Genomic DNA, 25,704 nt, shown 5'->3' with positions numbered 1-25,704 from the left:
GAACATTTTATTGGCACAAACAAAATAAATTCTTTTGGTTAGCTAAGTGCCACAAGGAAGGGGCACGAAAAAGCCCCACCAGCTGAACATGCCTGCTTTAAGGGGTTAACTACTTAATGACAGCATAGAAAACTGACCAGCTCTCTAGTGTATTTCACCGGTACAGCCTCCTCTACCCCCTCCAGGGTTTTCCTCCTCCCACCCTGCAGCTGATTGGTGACAAGTTTCTATATTTGGTCCCTATTATTCCGAGCAACCCAAACAGCTGGATTCTGAATGACAGAAAGAGACGGTGACACCAGGCAACAGAGGCAGGGCAAAGATTGTACAGATCGCAGACATAGATAGATAGACAGAGAGATCGATCGATTGGCAGCTGCTCTTTCCAGAGGAGTATACGGATCACTGCCCCTGGATTTACACATTCTGTGTGCCCACTTTTGCCCACAAGAGGTGCCCAGCTGGAATGCATAGATCTGAGCCAAGTTACTGCACAGAGGAGACTACTCTGGGCCAACGAGGTGCCGGTTCATGGGTACCCCCTCCGCCCGCAGCCCCTGAACCCGGTCACGCCCCCAGCTCCCCACCAGTTCCGGACAGCCCAGCGCCGAGCCCCTCACCCGGCTATGGATACAGCCACTCGGAGGACAAGCCAGGCGAACCTCGAATCCGGCGCCCCATGAACGCGTTCATGGTCTGGGCCAAAGACGAGCGAAAAAGACTGGCGCAGCAGAACCCAGACCTGCACAATGCCGTACTGAGCAAGATGCTAGGTGAGATGACTGGCCGTCCGATGTGCGCAGGTCAAACGCCTTCGGACGGTAGCAAAAAAAAATCCACGGTTTGGGTTGTAAAAAATTTGCATTCGTAAATTTGGGTCTTAGCTGAGTGGAGGATGCTTAACTTAATCAAATATAATTCAGTGGAAAAAAAAAAAAAATTAAAGGGATTTGAAGAAATTGTGTGTGATTGTACTTAAATCAAAAAAAGTTGCATGGGAAGCGAGATCCCCGTTTTGTAGAGGGGGCTATGAAATTGTAGATTCACGCTGCTATTGCTGACTAATCAGCAGTGAAAATCGGTGGTTTTGGGTCCTCTTAAACCTCAGAAATGCAAAATCAAAATCTAAACAGCAGCTGCAAAGCGTGACGTTATAACAGTGATTCTGACACTGGCAGACTAAATATAAAAACGTCCCTTTGTTTAAAGGAATCATCCATTATAAGTTTAGGGGTTTGGTAGATGCTGAGGACTTAAAACACCTGACAGTCTCTTGGGACTCTGTTAGTGAGAGTTCCCAGGTCTTCTTACTGCTGTTCCCATTATGGGGGTCTCCCACCATCCCTAATGGATTTTAACATTTATTTATGGGGGTCTCCCACCTTCCCTGATAGATTTTAACATTTATTTATGGGGGTCTCCCACCTTCCCTGATGGATTTTAACATTTATTTATGGGGGACCTCCGCCATCCCTGATGGATTTCAACATTTATTTATGGGGGTCTCCCACCTTCCCTGATGGATTTTAAAATTTATTTATGGGGACTCTTACCATCCCTGATGGATTTTAACATTTATTTATGGGGGACTCCCGCCATCCTGATAGATTTTAACATTTATTTATGGGGGACTCCCGCCACCCCTGATAGATTTTAACATTTATTTATGGGGGACTCCCACCATCCCTGATGGATTTAAACATTTATTTATAGGGGGACTCTCACCATCCCCGATGGATTTTAACATTTATGGGGGACTCCCACCATCCCTGATGGATTTTAACATTTATGGGGGACTCCCACCATCCCTAATGGATTTTAACATTTATTTATGGGGGGCTCCCGCCATCCCTGATGGATTTTAGCATGTATGTATGGGGGACTCCCACCATCCCTGATGGACTTTAAATTTTTTGAGGGACTCCCACCCTTCCTGATGAATTAATTATAAAATGTATTTATGGGGGACTCCCACCATCCCTGATGGATTTTAAATGTTATGGGGGACTCCCACCCTTCCTGATTAATTTAAAAATGTTTTAATGGGGGGCTCCCACCATCGAGCAGAGCCCTCTGATTCCTCCTGTATTGAATTGTATTGTAACTGTAATGTCTGCCCTCATGTTGTAAAGCGCCGCACAAACTGTTGGCGCTATATAAATCCTGTATAATAAGAATAAGAATAATCCCTGATGGATTTTAACATTTATTTATGGGGGACTCCCACCATCCCTGATGGATTTCACATTTTTTGGGGGACTCTCACCCTTCCTGATGAATTTTAAAATGTATTTATGGGGGGTCTCCCACCATCCCTGATGGATTTTAAATGTTATGGGGGACTCCCACTCTTCCTGATTCATTTTAAATTGTATTTATGGGGGACTCCCACCATCCCTGATGGATTTTACATTTTTGGGGGGACTCCCACTCTTCCTGATTAATTCTAAATTGTATTTATGGGGGGTCTCCCACCATCCCTGATGGATTTTAAATGTTATGGGGGACTCCCACTCTTCCTGATTCATTCTAAATTGTATTTATGGGGGGGTCTCCCACCATCCCTGATGGATTTTACATTTTTTTTGGGGACTCACACTCTTCCTGATTAATTCTAAATTGTATTTATGGGGGGTCTCTCACCATGCCTGATGGATTTTAAATGTTATGGGGGACTCCCACTCTTCCTGATTCATTTTAAAATGTATTTATGGGGGGGTCTCCCACCATCAATGGATTTTAAAATTGATTTATGGGGGACTCCCACCATTGAGCAGAGCCCTCTAAATCTTTTTATATTATATATATTTTCAATATTATTTAGCAGTATATTATTAAAGAGTTTATTTAATGACAGGCCGTTTAAGTGACAAATATTATATATTATATGTGTACACCTAAAAAATATTTTTTTACAATGATGCTGAAAACATTCCTATTAATAATAATTTTTTTTTTATTCAATTTATTTAGTTAAAGGATCATTCCTTCCTTTCATAATTGTGTTTTCGTTTTTGGTAGATCCTGGTTAGCTGAATCCCTGGATTACTCAGGGAAGCCCATGGTGAAATATCAGCACTAGAGGTTTCATCATCAGAGTCCGGGACAAATATAGCACATGCCAAAAGTTGAAATAAAAGGCCCTTTAATCGTGCATAAAAAATAGTTATAAATATTTCATATAGGTCTCCAGTAACACAAAGGGGTTGATTTACTAAAGGCAAATAGACTGTGCACTCTGCACGAGCAGTTGCTCCAGAGCTTAGTAAATGAGCAGAAGCTCTGCTGACGTCCATCATCCAATGTTGCTCCAATGCTGTTTTTTTTTGTATTTTCCTTGCACATGATTGGGTATTTTTTGCAAAGTGAAGCTTTACCTCATTTACTAAACTCTGGAGCAACTGCACTTTCAATTTTTCTTTAGTAAATCAACCCCATGGTGTTTACAACATGATCTGTCATGCCTTAAGCAGCAGGGCCTGTGAGCATTGAAATTTAAAATAAAGGAATAGGTTGTCCTCGTTTTGCATCCTTTTAAAGGTTTATCATTTGGGAGGCAATGCAAAGGATGTGCAACGCTATGTAACCCAAAGCAACCAACCTGATTTTTAAATGTAGCAAAGTTAAGAAAAGATGACGGGTTGTTATAGGTTACTGCAATTTAGACCAGCATTGCATTTTTTTAAATTAATTCTTTATTTAAGTTTTTCAAAAATACAGCAAAACAAAGAAAAAAAAAAACCAGGGTAGATCAAAAATAAGCAACAAGCCAATGCCATTGTACGTATGATTTTGAGCTGATTGCTAACCCTAAAAAATGTGACATTTTGTTAAAGCGATTCTGACACCAGACTTTTACCAAATTAGATTTTTTTTTTTCATTTTGCTAATTGCCAATGTACTAATGATCTTTTTGAAAAGCTAATTTCCTTTCGAAGGATAAATAAACATTCATGTACAATGGACATGTGCGTGTATTGGTCACACTTATTGGTCACACCTATGACATCACATGTGCGTATTTTGACACTTTCCTTTTTTGTCGAAGCTGTATGTGACGATGTGTTGTTTTTTTCTCCGATAGGTCAGTCCTGGAAGAACCTGAGCGTTGGGGAGAAGCGCCCCTTTGTGGAGGAAGCGGAGCGGCTGCGTGTCCAGCACCTCCAGGACCACCCCAACTACAAGTACCGCCCGCGAAGGAAGAAGCAGGCCAAGAAGATGAAGAGAGCAGACACAAGCTCTATTTTGAGAAGTGAGGGCTACTCCGGGGGTCACCCACAGACCAGTCTCACCCATTTTCGAGAACTGCAGCCGCTGGCGTCTGGTGAACTGGAAACGTATGGGCTTCCCACCCCGGAGATGTCTCCTTTGGATGTCCTGGAGCAGAGGGAACCCGTGTTCTTTCCCCCTCACATGCAGGAAGATGGTGAGCCCATGTCCTTTCGATCGTACCAGCCTGGCATCGACTTCAGACAGGAGAAGGCGCTCAGGGAGCTCTCAATACCATACTCTCCCTCACCCACCCAGATGGGCAACATTCTTAGGACTCCACCGTCCTCTGCTTTCTTCTACACCCCCCAGGGTGGGCCTCCAGGCTGCGCCACCCTCGGCCAACTTTCCCCGCCGCCCGAAGCTCATCAGTTGGACCCCGTGGAGCACCTGAACCCATCCGAGCTGTGGGGGGATGTTGATCGCAACGAGTTTGACCAGTATTTGAATATGAGCAGGACTCAAGTGGCCATCCCAGGGTACCACTTGTCGATGTCTAAGCTGGCGTCCGCTAGGACTATGGCCTGCGAGGAAAGCAGTCTGATATCTGCTCTCTCCGATGCCAGCTCCGCCATGTACTATAGCCCCTGTATCACTGGCTGAAGCGGGTCTGCCGTGTGCCCGAGCGGCTGGTGCCCATGGTGGCAGATGGGTGTTAGTGCTGGGCACATACAGCTCCAACTCAGTGTACTGCTGAGTGCCAGGTGCAGATTATCCCTGTAATACAGGGTTGTGTGGAGGTCTGAGGAGGTCACGGCAGGCATACAGACTTACAAACACATACCATTGCAGCAGACTAAAGGAAGATTCCATCTTCAGGGGACTTGGACATACCCTTCTCTAAGCTTTTACTAAATATATCACTTTGTTTTGTCTGCTTCCTTCTGTGCTTTTTAGACACGTCATTCTATCGCCTGGGAGATCAACAGCTCCCCTGTGCTTTCTATGCAGCTGAATTTAGGATGTGGCCCTACTTTGGCTCAAGCTTCCTGTAAAACGCAAAATGATGGTGTAAAGACCTAAAAAGCATAGGAGGAATGTAGAAAGAAATTTGAACCTAGCAAAAGCCAAAGAAGGGTTTGGACAAGTCCTTTGAATTGCGTTTTTAACAGTTTATTGGGGATGCAACTTGCAGTAGTCCGAAGCTTCTCAAATAGCAATCAGGTTCATATTATTTAAAGTGACATAGTACAGGGGGATATGTAGGCTGGGACTGCTACCCTCTCCTTCTAAAAATGCTAGTTGCCTGGCTTTCGTGCTGCTCTGGCAGCTTCAGTTCTATTAGCGGCCAAGTATGCAAATCAAGAGTTCCAGCCTATCTCTGAATTAGATCACTGGGCGCTCATTCAGGGTCAGTGACTCAAAGTATTAAAGCCGGGGACAACCAGATAACTAGCATTTATAAATGGAGGTCAGAAATGGTAGCCTACATGTCTATCTTAGTACAGGTGTACTTTAAGAATATTTCACAAGCCTAATTCTGCTTGACAATATAAAACATCCAGAAGGAAAGTGAAAAGTTGAGTAGTTAACCGAAAGTAGCCCACGGTAAATATAAAGGCTTCTGGAGGCCTACAACCGCTTCAACTCACAAACAGTTTTCAAGGCTTTGCAATAACCATGTAAAACTTGCCCAACTAAATATTCTAATTGTAAATTTGACTCCCTCAAATGCCGAAATGTGTCGTCAAACCGATTTGGTATTGCAACAGAGGAAGCCACGTTGTAGGCTGAAACAAACAAAATGACACAATTACAGTCTTTAATAGAAAAAGATTGATTAGTGGTAACATTGAGCTCTGAAAGCCAAACACCTCAACATTTTGTATTCACTCTTATGCCCTGTACACACGATCGCACATTCTGACAACAAAATCCATCGGATTTTTTCCAACGGATGTTGGCTCAAACTTGTCTTGCATACACGCGGTCACACAAAGTTGGTCGGAAATTCCAAACGTCAAGAACGCGGTGACGCACAACACGTACGACGGGCCGAGAAAAATGAAGTTCTATAGCCAGTGCGGCTCTTCTGCTTGATTCTGAGCATGCGTGGCACTTTGTGTGTCAGAATTGTCTACACGCGATCGGAAAATGTGCGATCGGAGCTTGTTGTCGGAAAATTTTAGAGCCAGCTGTCAAACTTTGTGTGTTGGAAATTCCGATGGAAAAAGTCCGATGGAGCCCACACGCGGTCAGAATTTCCAACAACAAGCTCCGATCGCATATTTTCCATTAGAAAGTCTGACCGTGTGTACAGGGCATTACTATATTGAGGCCTGGTTCACACCTATGCAGGTTGCAGTTTGCATATACTAGGTGCATTTTGCCTTTTTCAATACATGTTTTTGATCCATTGAAGTCTATGGAGCCAAAAACCAGAAAAAAAGTCTCTGGCCTTTTCCATAAAATGCACAGATGTGAACGTGACCCCATAGGAAACCATGCAAATCTGAAAATGCACTAAAAAATGCACAGGTGTGAACTAGGCCTTAGAGACACCACTTTCATTCATAGGATCTGCCACCTAGCATAACACCTGTGAAAGAAGCCTCAGATGGAAGCTGCAAACCTCTGTCATGCAGCTTCAATATCCTGAAACTAGCATGAAATAAAGAATGACAGCTTTAATAGACGCTATTCCACACAGGCATGTTGCTTTGTGAGTTGTAACAGATTGCCCTTAAAGCACCACATGGTTAAGCAATAAAAAGTGGGGCAAATATGACAAGAAGGAAATGCTGCCCCCTACAGCTGACTTGGTAGCACTAGTGACGCTTAGCTTGCATTCTGATAATAATACAGCCACATGTAGCTTACTCAGTTCCTAAAAGCTGTGTCTGGCTCTGGTTTTTCCACCAGGGCCATGATGGAAAGTGACCCGAGGACTATTCTCTGATCCAACCCAAGACAGGTCCTCTTAACCCCCTGTCCGCTGAGATTCTGGGTAACCTATTGCACTGGCCTCTCCTGGTTCCTGAGAGGTTAAATCAGTATTTTATTCATTGTGTTTAACATGACTGTTTTTTTAATGTGTATACCCTGTAAACACTGTCATTTGTGTTTTTTTTTTTTTTATGAACATTTTTTATCATGAAAAAGTACCTTGGAATAAGATACCTTGAGGATCTGACTAAACGATTGTCTAATTATCGTCAACAGCTGGTCCATGGTGTGATACAGTCAGATATGTCAGTCTGTGCCTTTATCAATGTAAATGCAAATTATAATGTTACAGAGCATTGAACATAAAACTCATAACTGACATGCACATTTCCCGCTCTCCTTACCTCTCCATAGAAATCTTCCATTAACTCTTCCTTTCTCTCTGTATCAGTGACTGTATCTTTCCTGCTTGTTTCTGTTTTTTTGTGTCTTTTCTCACTCAATTCTCCTGATATCTTCTCTCTCATTCCCGTCCTCTCTCTTAATTGCCTTGTTCTCTCTGTCTCTATTATTTTTTTCCTTATTTTTCCATCTCTCTATTTCTCTCTCTCCTGTCCCCCTGTCCTATCTCTTTCTCTCTCTCTAGTCTCCCTTACTCCTCTCTCTCTCTGATCTCACTCCTATCTCCATTACTTCTATCTCCTCTCTCCTTACCTTATCTCTCTCTCTCTCTCTCTCTCTCTCTGATCCCTCTCCTATCTCCATTATTTCTTTCTCCTCTCTCCTTACTGCTCTCTCTCCTATGTTCATTACCTTTCTCTTTGATCTCTCTGCTTACCCTTACTACTCTCTGATGTCTCTCCTATCTCCATTACCTCTCTCTCTGATGTCTCTCCTATCTCCATTACCTCTCTCTCTCTGATGTCTCTCCTATCTCCATTACCTCTCTCTCTCTGATGTCTCTCCTATCTCCATTACCTCTCTCTCTCTCTGATGTCTCTCCTATCTCCATTACCTCTCTCTCTGATGTCTCTCCTATCTCCATTACCTCTCTCTCTCTGATGTCTCTCCTATCTCCATTATCTCTCTCTCTGATGTCTCTCCTATCTCCATTACCTCTCTCTCTGATGTCTCTCCTATCTCCATTACCTCTCTCTCTGATGTCTCTCCTATCTCCATTACCTCTCTCTCTGATGTCTTTCCTATCTCCATTACCTCTCTCTCTCTGATGTCTCTCCTATCTCCATTACCTCTCTCTCTCTGATGTCTCTCCTATCTCCATTACTTCTCTCTCTCTCCAATCTCTTTCCTCTCTCCTTGCCCTCTCTCTCTTCTATCTCCATTACCTCTCTCTCCTTACCCTCTCTCTCTTTTTCCAATCCCTCTCAGCCCTCTATCTCTGATCTCTCTCCTTTCTCCATTAACTCTCTCTCTGATCTCACTCCTTAACCTTCTCTCTCTCCCTCTGTTCTTTCTTACCGATCTCCCTCCTATCTCCATTACCTATTTCTCTTCTATCTCCTTGCCCTCCCTCTCCGATCTCTCCCCTATCTCCATTACCTTTCCTTAAGTCACTTACACACGGGGAGAATGTCGGAAGACATTTGCCAGTTCAAAAAAAAAACGACCAACATTCTGACTGTGTGTATGTCGGGCTCTCCGACAGAAGCCGGCCGAAATGTCGGAGGTGCACGCTGGAAAACCAGCAGCCGACCACTCCCGATCAGCGCTCTCAGCCAATGGCTGATCCGAGTGTCCTGGTGGGGAAAGGCGGGCGTCTCCCTGTTGGAACACAGCAGCTGACTGGGGAAGATTGCTGGACTAACCTCGCATGGTTAGTACAGCAGCTCCCGACCGTAGCTGACAGTTTTTTTCATGCAACCCACTGGATTGCACAAAAAAAAAAAATTGTAGTGTGTACCCGGCTTTACCCTCTCTCTCTGATCTCTCTCCTATCTCTTCACCCTCTCTCTCATCTCTCTCCTATGTCTTCACCCTCTCTCTCTCTGATCTCTCTGATCTCTCTTCTGTCTCCTTACCTTCTCTCTCCTATCTCTTCACCCTCTCTCTCTGATCTCTCTCCTATCTCTTCACCCTCTCTCTCTGATCTCTCTCTTATCTCCTTACCCTCTCTATCCTATCTTCATGGCCCCTTTCTCTCACTCTAATGCCTCTCCTATCTCCGTTACCTTTCTCTGATCTCTCTCCTATCTCCATTACCTCTTTTTCTGATCTCTTTCCTTATCCTCTCTCTCTCTCCCTCTCTAGTCTTTCTCACCTCTCTCTCTCTCTCTGTTCTCTCCTATCTCCATGACTTCTCTCCCTGATCTCCTTTACCCCAGTCCCACTCCTTTCTCTCTCTCTAATCTCTCAGTCTATTCTCACTCTTGTCCCTCATCTCCTTTTCTCAGTCTCTATCCTACCCTTCTCTCTGATCTCTCCTTTGTCTCCCTATCCTATCTCTCTCTTTCTCATATCTCTCACCTATCGCTAACTGTTCTCTCACAGCCATTCTTTTACTTGTCTGTCTTCCTATCCTCTCCCTCTTTCTCTCCTTTTTTTCTATATGTCTATTTTTCTTGCTCTCCTCCTTAACTTCTCTTTCCTATCATTGGGGTTTATTTAGTAAAGGCAAATCCACTTTGCACTACAAGTGCACTACAAATTCACTTGAAAGTACACTGAAAGTGCATTTGGAAGTGCAGTCGCTGTAGATCTGAGGGGGACATGCAAGATAAATAAAAAAACATTTTAGCTTGCACATGATTGGATGATAAAATCGGCAGAGCTTCCCCTCATTTCAGATCTTCCCCTCAGATCTACAGTGACTGCACTTCAAAGTGCACTTTCAAGTGCACTTGCAGCGCACTTGTAGTGCAAAGTGGATTTGCCTTTAGTAAATCAACCCCATTGTCTTTCTTTCTCTTCACTCTCTCTTCTTTACTAGAGAGCAAATAATTCACCCCCCTCCCCCAAAACATCTGAGTGCTTACACATTCTTTATTGACATTGAAAAAAAGGTTTATCTGCACCCGCTTATGTTTCTTTCTGGGTTCAGCAGAAGTTGGCATATTGATGCAAGATACATAAATTTGTTTTGTGCAATCGATTTTTTGAAGAGTAAAGTAAAACTTTCAGAGGTGAATAGGCTAGATAGCTGTAGGTTTTAAATAAGTGTATGGTGTAGATCAGTTAATGTGCAACATTATTTTAGGAGGAAAAGGGAAGGTTGTAGTGACAGTTGGGAAGTAGGTGATTTGAAGGGGCAGTGACAGTCGCTGGTCACTGACCACTGTCAGAGGTATGCAAGGTGCAGATGAAATGTATAGCACTGGCACAGACTCTGCATGACTGGCACACAATACAGGTGCTAGAAAACTCTTCTAAATCAACCATAGAAACTGTAATATGTGTGTACAGCTACTGTCTCATCCTCATATAAAAATAAACTGTATGAAGGGGTTTAATGCACTTCTGTTGTTCTGTCTCTCTACAGCATTGGAACATCACTTCTGAGGCTGCTCATCCGCTACTCAGAAATATCAGTGGATTCTCTGACACCAATATTTCCAAAATGTTCAAGTGTCATTTCCATCTCTTTTCTTTCCCTTCTTCCCTGGCTTACTTTCTCTTTATATGTTGTTCATCTCTTTTTCTTTTTACAAACTGTTTCTTTCTCTCTTGCTTATCCCTTCCTGTCTGCCTCTACTAATTGTTTTCTTGCTATTTTGTTTCTCTTCGTTTATATTTTCTTTCTTTCTTTCTTTCTTTCTTTCTTTCTTTCTTTCTTTCTTTCTTTCTTTCTTTCTTTCTTTCTTTCTTTCTTTCTTTCTTTCTTTCTTTCCTTTCTTTCCTTCCTTCCTTCCTTCCTTCCTTCCTTCCTTCCTTCCTTCCTTCCTTCCTTCCTTCCTTCCTTCCTTCCTTCCTTCCTTCCTTCCTTCCTTCCTTCCTTCCTTCCTTCCTTCCTTCCTTTCTTTCTTTCTTTCTTTCTTTCTTTCCTTCTTTCTTGTCTATTTCTTTTTCTTTTTACAAACTCTGTTGTCTCTCTTGTTTATCCCTTCCTGTATCCTACTAATTTTTTACTCGCTATTTTGTTTCTGTTTGTTTCTATTTTGCTTTCTTTCTTTCTCTTTATATGTTGTCCATCTATTATTTTTTTTACAAACTCTGTTTTTCTATCTTGTTTATCCCTTCCTGTATCCCTCTACAAATCTTTTTCTTTCACTATTTTCAATCTCCCTTCATCTTTTTCTCTCTCTTTCTTTCTTTCTTTCTTTCTTTCTTTCTTTCTTTCTTTCTTTCTTTCTCTTTCCTTCCTTCCTTCCTTCCTTCTGTTTTTTCTGTCCGCCTCTGTCTCTCTTTTTTTGTTTTCTGTCTGTCACTGTCTCTGTTTTATTTTTCTCACTGTTTTTGTCTCCCTCCTGCCTGGTTATATCTGTTATTTATTTATTTCAGGTACTTATATAGCGCCATCAGTTTACACAGTGCTTTACATATATATTATACATTCACATTAGTCCATGCCCTCAAGGAGCTGGCAATCTATCTCACATTCACATATTAGGGTCAATTTAGACAGGAGGCAATTAAAGTGGTTGCAAATGTAAAAAAAAAAATAAAAATAAAAAAATAAACAGGTTTATACATACCAGTTCTGTGCAATAGAATTGCACAGAACAGCCCTGAACCTCCTTTTCTCTGGGTCCCCCGCTGGTGCTCCCCCACTGGTGCTGGTGCCCCCGTGTCACTGGCTTTGATTGACAGCAGCAGGAGCCAATGGCAAAGCCAGGGAGACACAGAAGTGAGGGGAGAGAAGGGCTACACAGTGCTGGATCATATGAGGGTTCAGGTAAGTAAAAGGGAAGGGGGGGGGGGTTAGGGGGATACTAATACCTAAAAATGTATTACCCAAATGCAAGGAATGCATTAAAGTAAAATATGTTTAGGCTTTATGACCACTTTAACCTACCAGCATGTCTTTGGAGTGTGGGAGGGAAACGGAGTACCCGGAGGAAATCCATGCAGGCACAGGGAAAAAAACGCAAAAACTCCAGGTAGTGCCGTGGTTAGGATTCATATCTGTTGCTGCTTACTTTTTCTCCTTCTGTCTATCTCTCCTTGTTTCTTCCTCCCTCAATATCAACCAAGGTGGAATGTAGCAAGGAAGGTGACACGAAGCTTAACAAAAATCTCTTGCATACAAACTATCTAGTTAAGTCGCCAGTCCTCTAGTAATAAGATGTTGAGCTGGTGGTCCTGAGTGGATATACTGCAGACATTGGACACGTGCTGACCATGCTTGGTAGAGGGAGGTCTTCCGCTGCCAACTTCCTTTGTGGCTCTGGAATGTCATGTGACCAAATGGCGAAAACTGCAAAGGAATCTGACGCTGGAAGAAGTTAAAAGGTCTTTCACTACGTCCTTCAGGAACACCCACTTTTCAATGAGCCCACCAGTCACTGGGGCACCATTGTATGCTTTGCACTTTCTTTAGCTCACAGCAATCTGTGCCTACCCTGTAAGGGCTAACTGGTTGTGTTTACCCTCACCCCCCCCCCAGGACAAAAGCTCCCAGTCCTCCCCTGGTTTGGCCACAGGTTGGCTAATTATCCTCTAAGGCAGCCATATCTTTACGCCAGAGGAACCCATGAACTAATTAGGAGGTCTCAGGGAACCCCTGCTAAAAATTATACCTACATCTCACTCTATGTTATTAACATCAGTAAGTTATACATATGATAATAATAAATAAAAGAATTATGCCGCGTACACACGACCAGTTTTGCCATCGGAATAAACTTCGAAAGGTTTCTCCGACGGAACTCCAACGGAATTCCATTCAAGCGGTCTTGCCTACACGCGGTCAACCCAAAGTCTGACCAAAGTCCGATCGTCCAGAACGCGGTGACGTACAGCACGTACAACGGGACTAGAAAAAGGAAGTTCAATAGCCAGTAGCCAATAGCTTCCGTCTCGTACTTGCTTCAGAGCATGCGTCGTTTTTGGTCCGTCGGGACAGCATACAGACGAGCAGTTTTCCCGATAGGAATTGGGTCCGTCAGAAATATTTAGAACATGTTCTATTTCTAGGTCCGTCAGAATTTTCGAAAAAGTCAGATGAGGCACACACAAGATTGGAATAGACAATGAAAAGCTTCCGTCGGACTTTTTCTGTTGGACATTCCGCTAGTGTGTACGCGGCTTAAGGCTTCATGCACATGGGCATAAAAAAATGCTGCTTTTGCAGGCATACAGCCTAATTTTTTTTTTCATGCCTCTCTACACAGCTCTATGTTAGCCTACGTAGCCATGCACATCAGGCATTTAGATCAGTATTTTTTAAGCAGTGTTTTGAGGTATAAAAAAAAATGCGCCAAAGCTGTATTTGGAGAGGAGCTTACAAGCATAAGTTACACACGTACGCTCGTCAACGCGCATAAAACGAGCGTGTATGAGTGTAAATTTATTCCAATAGCCAGAATAAATTAATATTCTGGCCAGTAAAATGCATTTATGCTTAACGCCAGACATGCATAAACGTGCAATACATATGCGCATAAATGCGTGTACACATGTGACATTAGAGGCATTGTTTCTGTCAAGTTCTGGCAGGAAAAATGCAGCATACATTAATATGCCCGTGTGCATGAGGCCTAAAAAATATGGCAAACCCAGAGTATTTGACATTCACATTGGATCATTAGCAACACTAACAATTTTAACTTAAAATGGTTGTAAAGCCAGAAGTTATTTTAACGTAATGCTTTCTCTGCATTAAGATAAAATAACTTCAATGCTCAGCATCCCCCCCCACCATACTTACCTGAGCCCAATCTCGATCCAGCGATGTGCATGAGAGCAGCAGCTCTCTCGGCTCTCTCCCTGCTCAATGGATCAGACAGCAGTGGGAGCCATTGGCTTCCACTGCTGTGAATCAGAGCCATTGCAGAGGGAGAAGGGGGTGGAGCCAAGCAATGCTCTGTGTCAATGGACACACAGGGGTTTATGTACTAAAGGCAAATAGACTGTGCACTTTGCAAAGTGCAGTTGCACTCTGCAAGAGCAGTTGCTCCAGTGATTAGTAAGTGGGCGGAAACTCTGCTGACTTCCATCATCCAATCACATGCAAGCAAAAATGTTATCTTTTATATTTTCCTTATACATGATTGGATATTCTTTGCCAAACGAAGCTTTACCTCATTTACTGATCTCTGGAGCAACTGCACGGTCTATTTGCCTTTAGTAAATCAACCCCATAGAGACATCTCGGGAGCAAGTCTGCACGCGTGACCCCATAGCAAGCGGTTTGCTATGGAGGCAATTGGCACAGAGGAGAAGCAGGGGACCCAAGAAGAGGACTGGGGCTGCCCTGTGCAAAACCATTGTCTGTTATTTAAAAAAAAAAAAAAAGTTTACAATCACTTTAAAAGAATTTTCAGTTATAATCATAAAATATTTATTATCATTAAAACATTAAAAACATTCAAAATAAAATATATAATAATGTCCAGAAACAAAGCACAGACAGACTCTGGAGACCTGCCTCCCTACATTGGTGGTAAATAAGAAAAGAACCCTTTACAGACAGCTAAAAAGATTATTGGAGGATTTGCCACTGACTCTGCCAATTGATGTTGGTCTTGAACTATGCAGGTACTTCAGATCGGAAAGCAGTCTTCCGAGCTCAAAGAACCTCTAGCAACCTCTGAATTTCTCAACCAGGATTTCATGGAACTTTAAGGTTCCTCCAGAGGTCTCTAGGGGTTCCTTTAGCAATGAGCAATTTCCGCTTCTCAGATAAGTTCTCACTGGCACCACTGATCTTTTTGTGTATTTGAAAGGGTAATTCTTCCCAATGTCCACAAGTGTAAGGAGCATTCTTCCCACTGACCATCATAGTAATGCATCATGAGTTGTAGATATAGTCATTTTTAGCAGGGGTTCCCCCGAGGCCGGAAATTTATTTCAAGGGTTCCTCTATGTTGAGAAACGCTGCTCTGGAGGAACCATAGTTGGGATTGGCTGCTCCAAACTATAAAAGTTGTGTCTACTAAAATATTTACAACACCCCGCACCTCTCTAGGACTCATCCCCCCCCCCCCCCCAGTCGGGCTAATTGACTTCATTACTCCATCTCATGTCTGATTCCTAATTAATAAATATTTCTATTTTCATCCCTGGTGCCATTCTTCCTAATAACTCCCAAATTTAGCAGCTTGCGGTGCAGTTTTTGGCTCCTTTCATCAGAGAGTGCTGCCAAAACGAAATAACAGACCCCCGACCATACACAGCAAGCATCCCACACAATGAAGCCTGCTGCTGGGAGAAGGCCCGTTTCCGCACAAAAGTGCCTCAATAAATGACAAATAGTCCTGCATTTCATCGTGGATAATGCAAAACAATCCAATAAAATTTAATAAAACAAAGAAGCATCCGTGATTAATTAGAACAAAACATATTTATTACAAAGTTCTGATCTTGGCCAAGAAGGCAGCTAAAAATGGCTGAATACAGTAACCTTTTAAAGTGGGCCTATAATTAAAATGAATACTTCCCAGGAATAAGTAGGGAACATCAAAACAAAGAAATCACATTATTTTTTTTATAAACAATAAAAAAATAAGATTGTAATTGCAATAGGTAAAAAAAAATAAAAATTCATGTGAACTGAAAAAGTCTAAATTCATGTGCCTAGGCAACCTGAATCACATAGGGGGTTATTTACAAAAGGCAAATCCACTTTGCACTACAAGTGCACTGCAAGTACACTTGGAGGTGCACTTGGAAGTGAAGTCGCTTTAGGTCTGAGGGGAAGATCTGAAATGAGGGGAAGCTCTGCTGATTTTATCATCCAATCATGTACAAGCAAAAATACTGTTTTTTATTTTCCTTGCATGCCCCCCTTAGATCTACAGCGACTGCACTTCCAAGTGCACTTCCAAGTGCTCTTGCAGTGCACTTGTAGTGCAAAGTAGATTTGCCTTTAGTCAATAACCCCCATAGTCTCTTGCTATCAGAAGTACTATGGGTGTTTTAAGGCATCAGAGACTGCAAAGAAGATCTTGTTTTGGCCCTGATGGGTTGGCCTGGCAATTAAGCAACAAGAATAGCATGGTGGAGAAATCTATCCATTCCCTCATCCATACTAAACAACGTGGATGAACAAATGTCTCCTGTTAGCGTAGGCACCGGCTACCTGAATACCTTTGATTTCCCTCCTTCATGCTTCAATTTTCAAATCGAAGAATGTCCAGCGAGAGGGTGCCTGAATTTCGACAAGTTCATGGGGAACTGGCCGAAATTTGCTCATTGCATAACCAGCTTTCGTAAAGAGCGATCTATAAACATGCTTTTTGCCAATCTTATTCACTCTCAGGAGGTAGCAAATATTGCGTGACGATTTGTTGCTCATGGCAGGGCAACAAATGTCAGGATTTAGGTGACCTCTCAACACTGACATGAAAGCTTAAGCATCACACTCAGATAAAATGAGCAAAGCTAAATAAAGTGCAAATTCAAATATTTCAAAAGTAAGTCAGCACATATAAATCATGTATATCTACGAATTCAAATTCTTGCCTAAACCTAAATACAGTATGACCGGTTCTTTTTTTTAAGATTCTTTTTATAAAAATCTAAAGGGTTTAAACATACAATATAGAGCCCTAATGGGCATACCCAGGCTCACGAAACATAACAATAAAAAACAGTGAAGAAACAAAACAACAAGTACACTAAGACCACAAAAGCAAAATAAATCACAGTGTTCATAGATCAAAACTCAGGGTGGCGATAGGAAATTACCGTTATATATGGCACTACCATAAAAATCAGCACCAAACTAGGTTAAGGCATGCACAGAAAGCAAATAGGCATGTCACCACCATTACACCAACTTCACAGGAAATTAACTATCATTAGTTGTTATTATCCATTTATCCCAAACTTTTTAGCACAGCCACCAGCTTAATAGGTTGCTTTGTACAATGATAAGGTGGAATTGACCAGGTGCTTCCAAAAATTCAGTTTCCATTTAAGAACAATTGCTTTATGTGCATAAAAGAGTAGAAGACCCAGGAGAGTCCTAGGGTCCATACGAGGAGCTAGGGAGTCCACCAGATCCAAATCAGTCATCAATGGCACCTGAATAGTAGTGACCGAGAGGATGACAGAAGTTACAGCTGTCCAGAATGTCTGGACTAATGAACACCGCCAGAAAATATGAATGAAGTCTGCTGAGTCTGATAAACACCTCCAGCAGGTAGCAAAGACTGACAGATATATTCTATATAATCGCATGGGAGTAAGGTAAACTTGGTGCTGAATCTTAAATTGGATCAGTCTACCTCTAGTAGACACCAACTGGGAAAAGGTGCATTCCCACATTTCCTTCCAGTCTTCTTCCAGCTCAGGGAGGTCAGAGAGCAACTTAGCTTTAAGGGACTCAAGTCCTTCATGAATGGAGGGAAGTAACTCCTTGTAGATGGTGGATAGGGGCTTAGTCATGGACTCGTTCCTAAGTACATTTTCAAGGCCTGAGGTATATAGAGCAGCTGGCTGTTTGTCAAATTGTGTTTGGAATGCATGTCTGAGCCGAGGATACCTAAATAGATATGAGTTAGGCAGATTGTAGGCTTGCTTTAAGCTATTAAAGGTCTGCAACTGGCCCTCTAAACAAATCTGATGAGATGCTCTTTAAAGTTCAGCCAATTACGTTTAGGTGAATAAGTCCATCCAGTTGGTTCTGTACAATACAGTTTCTGTGTGAGGTCTCTCAAGAGCTAAACAGATCCCTCTATTATACATTAAGTTTCAATCAGCTTTGGTATCTTAGTTGAGAAAGAAAACTATAGTATAAAAGTGGGTGTACACAAACATTCGCACAAAAAGTCTCAGTACATTCCATGAATGTCATTCAAAATTTAAGTTAACATTTGCATTTTCGAATGAACGCACTTTCCCAAACCTTAACCACATACACTCTTAGAAATCGGATTGTTCATGAAAAATGTTCTATATAAATTTCTCGTTAATACAGATGAAAATGAACATTGCTTTAACCACTTGCTGACCAGGCCTTTTTCTGACACTTGTTATTTACAAGTGTAGCAAGGGCCTAATGGTAACCTCAAGGGTTAGGGACAGCTGACATCCTTCCTTGTAGAGTGGGTTACCAGGCATGGTGGGTGTTATGCAAGAAGAAATGATGGGCGCCAGTCACTTTTGAATGTGAACAAGAGATTTACTGTCTCTTAGTCTTAACAGAACTGTGGGAGAGAGGGTTAGGGCAGGACACCCTGGAGTAGTTGCAATGATAATTGGCAGACTCCAAGACAGCTATACACTGGAAGGTCTCCAGCTGGATAACACTTCTGTATAGGTAGGACCGCTGTCTCCCATGGCAACTAGTCTTTCAACAGTCACTAAAGGCAGTTGTACATAACTCTTGGTAACACTGAACAGTCCTTTACTTATCTCACAGTATCCCACTGTAGATTTTCACTCACTGAGCTCCTAGTCTCTCACTAGACTTCCATATCCCAGTCATCACTGGATCCCCTGAGCTCTTCCACAGCTATCCCGCTCTATACTCCTCAAGCGTCAACCCCGCTATCCTGCTGGGTCCCTGGCTTGGCACTTGCTGATGCTTTCCCACTTCTTCACCGTCACTGGCTGGTGAGAAGACTGCTCTGGTACTTGCTTCAGCTTACTCACAGTGGTCTCCGGTAACAAGATGGATGGTCCCTTATTGGTGACAGCTTCCTTTCACCATAACTGGTTCCCTGTCCGGCTGAACCTTCTCAACACGGTTGGACTCCAATCCTGCAGTCCCAACCCTACGCTGCTTCTACTGCTCCTGGATAGGCCTCAGGCAGCCTAGCAGCCAGGTGCCCCCGGGGTAGGCCTCAGGCTTCCAGCCCAGCAACCCGGGGCGACATAACACACGTCCACCCAGACAGCCGTCCAGTTGGCACAGAAACCCCTGATCACCTGACTCCACCCAAATAAATAGGCTCTCCCAGCAGGCCAAGGGACTAAAGAAACCCCCGCCAATTGGCTGAGACACCCCATCCATTCACGATCTGACCTTGCTAAGCCCCTGTCAATCTAATGTCACCAGCACAGTGCCACCTAGAGACAGAAGAGAAAGGGTGTAGCAATTCCAGAATTTAGGGAGGAATCAGTAAGTCTTCTATCAATCAGCCAGGACAATTAGTACCTGGCAAAGGCAAACTAAATTTGTTAGCAACACTGTCTAAACACCAGGGTGCTACACAAGTAAAGATCAGCATTTTTTCTAGAAAATTACGTAGAACCCCCAAACACTATTTAAACACTATATTTCTTTTTAGCAGACACTGTAGAGAATAAAATGAAAATGGAGGTTGTTGTAACTTTTTATGTCACACGGTTTTTGCACAGAGGTTTTTCAAATGCATTTTTTTGGAAAAAAGACTTTTTAACCACTTGAGCCCCGGACCATTATGCTGCCTAAGGACCAGAGGTCTTTTTCCAATTTGGCACTGCGTCGCTTTAACTGCTAATTGCGCGGTTATGCAATGCTGTACCCAAACGAAATTTGCGTCCTTTTCTTCCCACAAATAGAGCTTTCTTTTGATGGTATTTGATCACTTCTGCAGTTTTTATTTTTTGCGCTATAAACGGAAAAAGACCGAAAATTTTGAAAAAAAATGATATTTTCTACTTTTTGTTATAAAAAAAATCCAATAAACTCAATTTTAGTCATACATTTAGGCCAAAATGTATTCGGCCACATGTCTTTGGTAAAAAAAATGTCAATAAGCGTATATTTATTGGTTTGCGCAAAAGTTATAGCGTCTACAAACTAGGGTACATTTTCTGGAATTTACACAGCTTTTAGTTTATGACTGCCTATGTCATTTCTTGAGGTGCTAAAATGGCAGGGCAGTACAAAACCCCCCCAAATGACCCCATTTTGGAAAGTAGACACCCCAAGGAAATTGCTGATAGGCATGTTGAACCCATTGAATATTTATTTTTTTTGTCCCAAGTGATTGAATAATGACAAAAAAAAAAAAAAAAAAAAATATTTACAAAAAGTTGTCACTAAATGATATATTGCTCACACAGGCCATGGGCCTATGTGGAATTGCACCCCAAAATATATTCAGCTACTTCTCCTGAGTACGGGGATACCACATGTGTGGGACTTTTTGGGAGCCTAGCCGCGTATGGGACCCCGAAAACCAATCACCGCCTTCAGGATTTCTAAGGGTGTAACTTTTTGATTTCACTCTTCACTGCCTATCACAGTTTCGGAGGCCATGGAATGCCCAGGTGGCACAACCCCCCCCCAAATGACCCCATTTTGGAAAGTAGACACCCCAAGCTATTTGCTGAGAGGCATATTGAGTCCATGGAATATTTTATATTTTGACACAAGTTGCGGGAAAGTGACACTTTTTTTTTTTTTTTTTTTTTTTTTTGCACAAAGTTGTCACTAAATGATATATTGCTCACACAGGCCATGGGCCTATGTGGAATTGCACCCCAAAATACATTTAGCTGCTTCTCCTGAGTATGGGGATACCACATGTGTGGGACTTTTTGGGAGCCTAGCCGCGTACGGGGCCCCGAAAACCAATCACCGCCTTCAGCGTTTTTAAGGGCGTGAATTTTTGATTTTACTCTTCACTGCCTAACACCGTTTCGGAGGCCATGGAATGCCCAGGTGGCACAAACCCCCCCCAAATGACCCCATTTTGGAAAGTAGACACCCCAAGCTATTTGCTGAGAGGCATGGTGAGTATTTTGCAGCTCTCATTTGTTTTTGAAAATGAAGAAAGACAAGAAAAAACTTTTTTTTTTTTTCTTTTTTCAAATTTCAAAACTTTGTGACAAAAAGTGAGGTCTGCAAAATACTCACTATACCTCTCAGCAAATAGCTTGGGGTGTCTACTTTCCAAAATGGGGTCATTTGGGGGGGTTTTGTGCCACCTGGGCATTCCATGGCCTCCGAAACTGTGATAGGCAGTGAGGAGTGAAATCAAAAATTCACGCCCCTTAGAAAGCCTGAAGGCGGTGCTTGGTTTTCGGGGTCCCGTACACGGCTAGGCTCCCAAAAAGTCTCACACATGTGGTATCCCCGTACTCAGGAGAAGCAGCAGAATGTATTTTGGGGTGTAATTTCACAAATCCCCATGGCATGTTTGAGCAATATATCATTTAGTGACAACTTTGTGCAAAAAAAAAAAAAAAAAAAAAAAAATTTGTCTCTTTCCCGCAACTTGTGTCGCAATATAAAATATTCCATGGACTCGACATGCCTCTCAGCAAATAGCTTGGGGTGTCTACTTTCCAAAATGGGGTCATTTGGGGGGGTTTTGAACTGTCCTGGCATTTTATGCACAACATTTAGAAGCTTATGTCACACATCACCCACTCTTCTAACCACTTGAAGACAAAGCCCTTTCTGACACTTATTTTTTACATGAAAAAGTTTTTTTTTTTTTGCAAGAAAATTACTTTGAACCCCCAAACATTATATATTTTTTTAAAGCAAATGCCCTACAGATTAAAATGGTGGGTGTTTCATTTTTTTTTTTCACACAGTATTTGCGCAGCGATTTTTCAAACGCATTTTTTGGGGAAAAAACACACTTTTTTAAATTTTAATGCACTAAAACACACTATATTGCCCAAATGTTTGATGAAATAAAAAAGATGATCTTAGACCGAGTACATGGATACCAAACATGACATGCTTTACAATTGCGCACAAACGTGCAGTGGCAACAAAATAAATACATTTTTAAAAGCCTTTAAAAGCCTTTACAGGTTACCACTTTAGATCTACAGAGGAGGTCTACTGCAAAAATTACTGCCCTCGATCTGACCTTCGCGGCGATACCTCACATGCATGGTGCAATTGCTGTTTACGTTTGACGACAGACCGCCGCTTGCGTTCGCCTTAGCGCAAGAGCAGGGGGCGACAGGGGTGCTTTTTTTTTTTTTTTTTTTTTTCTTTATTATTTTTTTGCTTTTTTATCTTATTTTTAAACTGTTCCTTTCATTTTTTTTTTTTTTAAATCATTTTTATTGTTATCTCGGGGAATGTAAATATCCCCTATGATAGCAATAGGTAGTGACAGGTACTCTTTTTTGAAAAAATTGGGGTCTATTAGACCCTAGATCTCTCCTCTGCCCTCAAAGCATCTGACCACACCAAGATCGGTGTGATAAAATGCTTCCCCAATTTCCCAATGGCGCTATTTACATCCGGCGAAATCTAAGTCATAAAATGCTCGTAGCTTCCGGTTTCTTAGGCCATAGAGATGTTTGGAGCCACTCTTGTCTCTGATCAGCTCTATGGTCAGCTGGCTGAATCACCGGCTGCATTCTCAGGTTCCCTGTTGAGACAGGAGAGCCAGAGAAAAACACGGAAGACGGTGGGGGGGGGGGGGGCATTCCCTCCCACGGCTTGTAAAGGCAGTCTAGAGGCTAATTAGCCGCTAGGATTGCTTTTACATGAAAGCCGACCGCTGGCTGAAAAGAATGATACCAAGATGATACCTAAACCTGCAGGCATCATTCTGGTATAACCACTCAAAGTTGTGAATGGCGTACCTGAAGACAAAAAAATGGTTAACAATAAAGCACAGTAAACAATAAAGTATAAATAATTACATACCTGAAAAACAAACATGATAAAACATAATAACAATAACAATAACAATAACAATAAAACACTGCAGAATAGAATACAGTAAAAAAAGAGCAGAACAATAGAGAGAGAGAATAGAGAGAGAGAACAATAAAACGACAACTATTTTTTTTTATTTTATATATATATATTTTTTTTTTTTTTACACTTTTTTTGTAACTAACTTTTATAACTGTAACCGGTTCCAGGTTCGGGTCTCTCAAAATGCGATGGCATCTTGGGAGACCCTGTGAAAGTGTGCCTAGTCTGTGCAATGCTGTACCCTACGCTAATACTCAACTAGTGTATGGTAGCGTTCAAAACATTCACCAATGCAAAGACCAGGATTGTCAGGACAGAAGGGACAATAATAGCGGGTGTCACGCCTATATCCGCGTTTGCTGCAGACACAACATCTTTTTGGGGGGGGTTCGTTGGGTAGGGGTACTCGGGAGCACATAAAAATGCCTCTCATGCAGCCGACTGCATTTCGTTGGGGGATGTGAATGGGGGAAGTACGGGCGCTGCAGAAGTGGTGGGTTCCCAATTAGGATTGGCGAATGCAGCAGGAAGGGCACTATGGGCACGACGGGCCTGTGTTTGTCTTTTTGGTGGCAGCGGGACACTACTTGTGCTTGTCACCTCACCAGCTTGAACTGCACTTATGGGACTCGCCACGTCACCAAGTGTTACTGCAGTGCTGGTTTGACTATGACCGGGGTGTACTAGGCCGCTGGTGCTTGCCAGTTCAATAAAAAGCTTCCAAAAAAACTGTTAGCGATCGCAGGGATCAGGCCTGACTCTGCGAACGCTGCAGTTATGCGTTTAGTGTTTTGTAAGTGACAGTGATCGATCGATACTGCACTTGGGTGGGCTGGACTGGGCCGGGCGGAGGGGCAAAACGCAGGTGCTAGCAGGTATCTGGGTTGATCCCGCTAACACTGCGTTTTTGGGAACCCTAAACTGCTGGGGACGCTAGTATAGATCTGATCTGATCGGATCAGATATTGATCCGTTCAGATACTATACCACTAAAGGAGGCGTATGCTGCGTGCGTGGGTGTTAGCGGTACTGGCGCTAACCTGACGCTGCCTGGGGCCGGTGCTTGCTAGTTCACCAAAATGCTACCAAAAAAACTGTTAGCGATCGCAGGGATCAGGCCTGACTCTGCGAACGCTGCAGTTATGCGTTTAGTGCCTTGTAAGTGTCAGTGATCGATCGATACTGCACTTGGGTGGGCTGGGCGGAGGGGCAAAACGCAGGTGCTAGCGGGTATCTGGGCTGATCCCGCTAACACTGTGTTTTTGGGAACCCTAAACTGCTGGGGACGCTAGTATAGATCTGATCGGATCAGATATTGATCCGATCAGATACTATACCACTAAGGGAGGTGTACGGTGCGTGCGTGGGTGTTAGCGGTACTGGCGCTAACCTGACGCTGCCTGGTGCTTGCTTGCCAGTTCACCAAAATGCTACCAAAAAAACTGTTAGCGATCGCAGGGATCAGGCCTGACTCTGCGAACGCTGCAGTTATGCGTTTAGTGTTTTGTAAGTGACAGTGATCGATCGATACTGCACTTGGGTGGGCTGGGCGGAGGGGCAAAACGCAGGTGCTAGCGGGTATCTGGGCTGATCCCGCTAACACTGTGTTTTTGGGAACCCTAAACTGCTGGGGACGCTAGTATAGATCTGATCAGATCAGATATTGATCCGATCAGATACTATACCACTAAGGGAGGCGCATGCTGCGTGCGTGGGTGTTAGCGGTACTGGCGCTAATCTGACGCTGCCTGGGGCGACGCATATCACCGCCGGGCGATCAGGGGGCTAAACCTTTATTCGGTAATAAACGGCGGGTGCCCTGACACTATAAAAAATAAACAAACTAACCAGCGTCACCCGTAACGGTTATACGGTGATCAGTGGTGAAAGGGTTAACTAGGGGGCAATCAAGGGGTTAAAACATTTATTAGGTAGTATATGGGGGTCCCTGTCACTATAAAACGCTGACGGCGAACCTAAATATTTACCTCACTAACTAGCGTCACCAGCGACACTAATACAGCGATCAGAAAAATGATCGCTTAGCAACACTGGTGACGGGGGGTGATCAAGGGGTTAAAACTTTATTAGGGGGGGTTAGGGGGGTACCCTAGACCTAAAGGGGGGTAATACTAACTGTCCCAACACTGTAACTGTCACAAACTGACACTATGCAGTAATCAGAAAAAAAAAAAAAAAAAAAAAAAAAAACCTGCTGGTGTCAGTTTGTGACAGGGGGGGGGGGGTGATTGGGGGGGGATCGGGGGGCGATCGGGGGGGGGATCGGGGTGTTTTGTATGCCTGGCATGTTCTACTGTGTGTGTAGTGTGTTGTGCACTCACATTGATGTCTTCTCCCCTCGGCGCTGGAACGGAAAATACCGAGCCGAGGGGAGATGACATCATTTCCTTTGCTGCTGTTTAGCATACAGCAGCAAAGGAGTGTTCCCATTGGCCGGCGGCGATCGCGAGGGGGGGGCCACGAACGGATGGCCTCCCCCTCATCTCGGATCGCCGGGGAACAGAACGGGACCGCTTCGGGCACCGGGGGGGGGTCCGATCGGACCCCCCACCCGCGAGAGGCAAATCACGTACATGTACGTGATTTTGCCTGCCCGTGCCGCCTTGCCGACGTAAATCGGCGTTAGGCGGTCCTTAAGTGGTTAATGAATACAAAAAAAAAAAAACATTTTGTATATTATGAAAGATGCTGTTACGCCGAGTAAATAGATACCTAACATGTCATCCTTTAAAATTGTGGAACTACAATCTCCTTGAGGCGATTCAGTTCGCATTTGCAGCGCTATACAAGTCATTCATTTA

At 43.1% G+C, this 25,704-nt stretch overlaps 1 protein-coding gene across 1 annotated transcript; it reads left to right on the top strand.

The window, feature by feature from the left end:
• Positions 1–229: 229 nt before the first annotated feature.
• On the top strand, positions 230–10,626 carry SOX18 (SRY-box transcription factor 18). The gene is made up of 2 exons (XM_073607414.1): positions 230–773; positions 4,085–10,626. The coding sequence occupies exons 1-2, from the start codon at positions 467–469 to the stop codon at positions 4,870–4,872; spliced, it is 1,095 nt and encodes a 364-aa protein (XP_073463515.1). The 5' UTR covers positions 230–466; the 3' UTR covers positions 4,873–10,626.
• The last annotated feature ends 15,078 nt before the right edge of the window (positions 10,627–25,704 follow it).

Source organism: Aquarana catesbeiana, linkage group LG12, assembly GCF_042186555.1.
Source record: "Aquarana catesbeiana isolate 2022-GZ linkage group LG12, ASM4218655v1, whole genome shotgun sequence".
In the NCBI taxonomy this organism is placed as follows: Eukaryota; Metazoa; Chordata; class Amphibia; order Anura; family Ranidae; genus Aquarana; species Aquarana catesbeiana.
This window is presented reverse-complemented; position numbering and strand designations above follow the sequence as displayed.

Excerpts from the sequence above, each read along its gene's own strand:
- SOX18 (XM_073607414.1), top strand. The coding sequence starts at position 467 with ATGCATAGATCTGAGCCAAGTTACTGCACAGAGGAGACTACTCTGGGC. Across the intron at positions 774-4,084 it reads CGTACTGAGCAAGATGCTAG|GTCAGTCCTGGAAGAACCTG; the intron begins GTGAGATGACTG and ends TTTCTCCGATAG.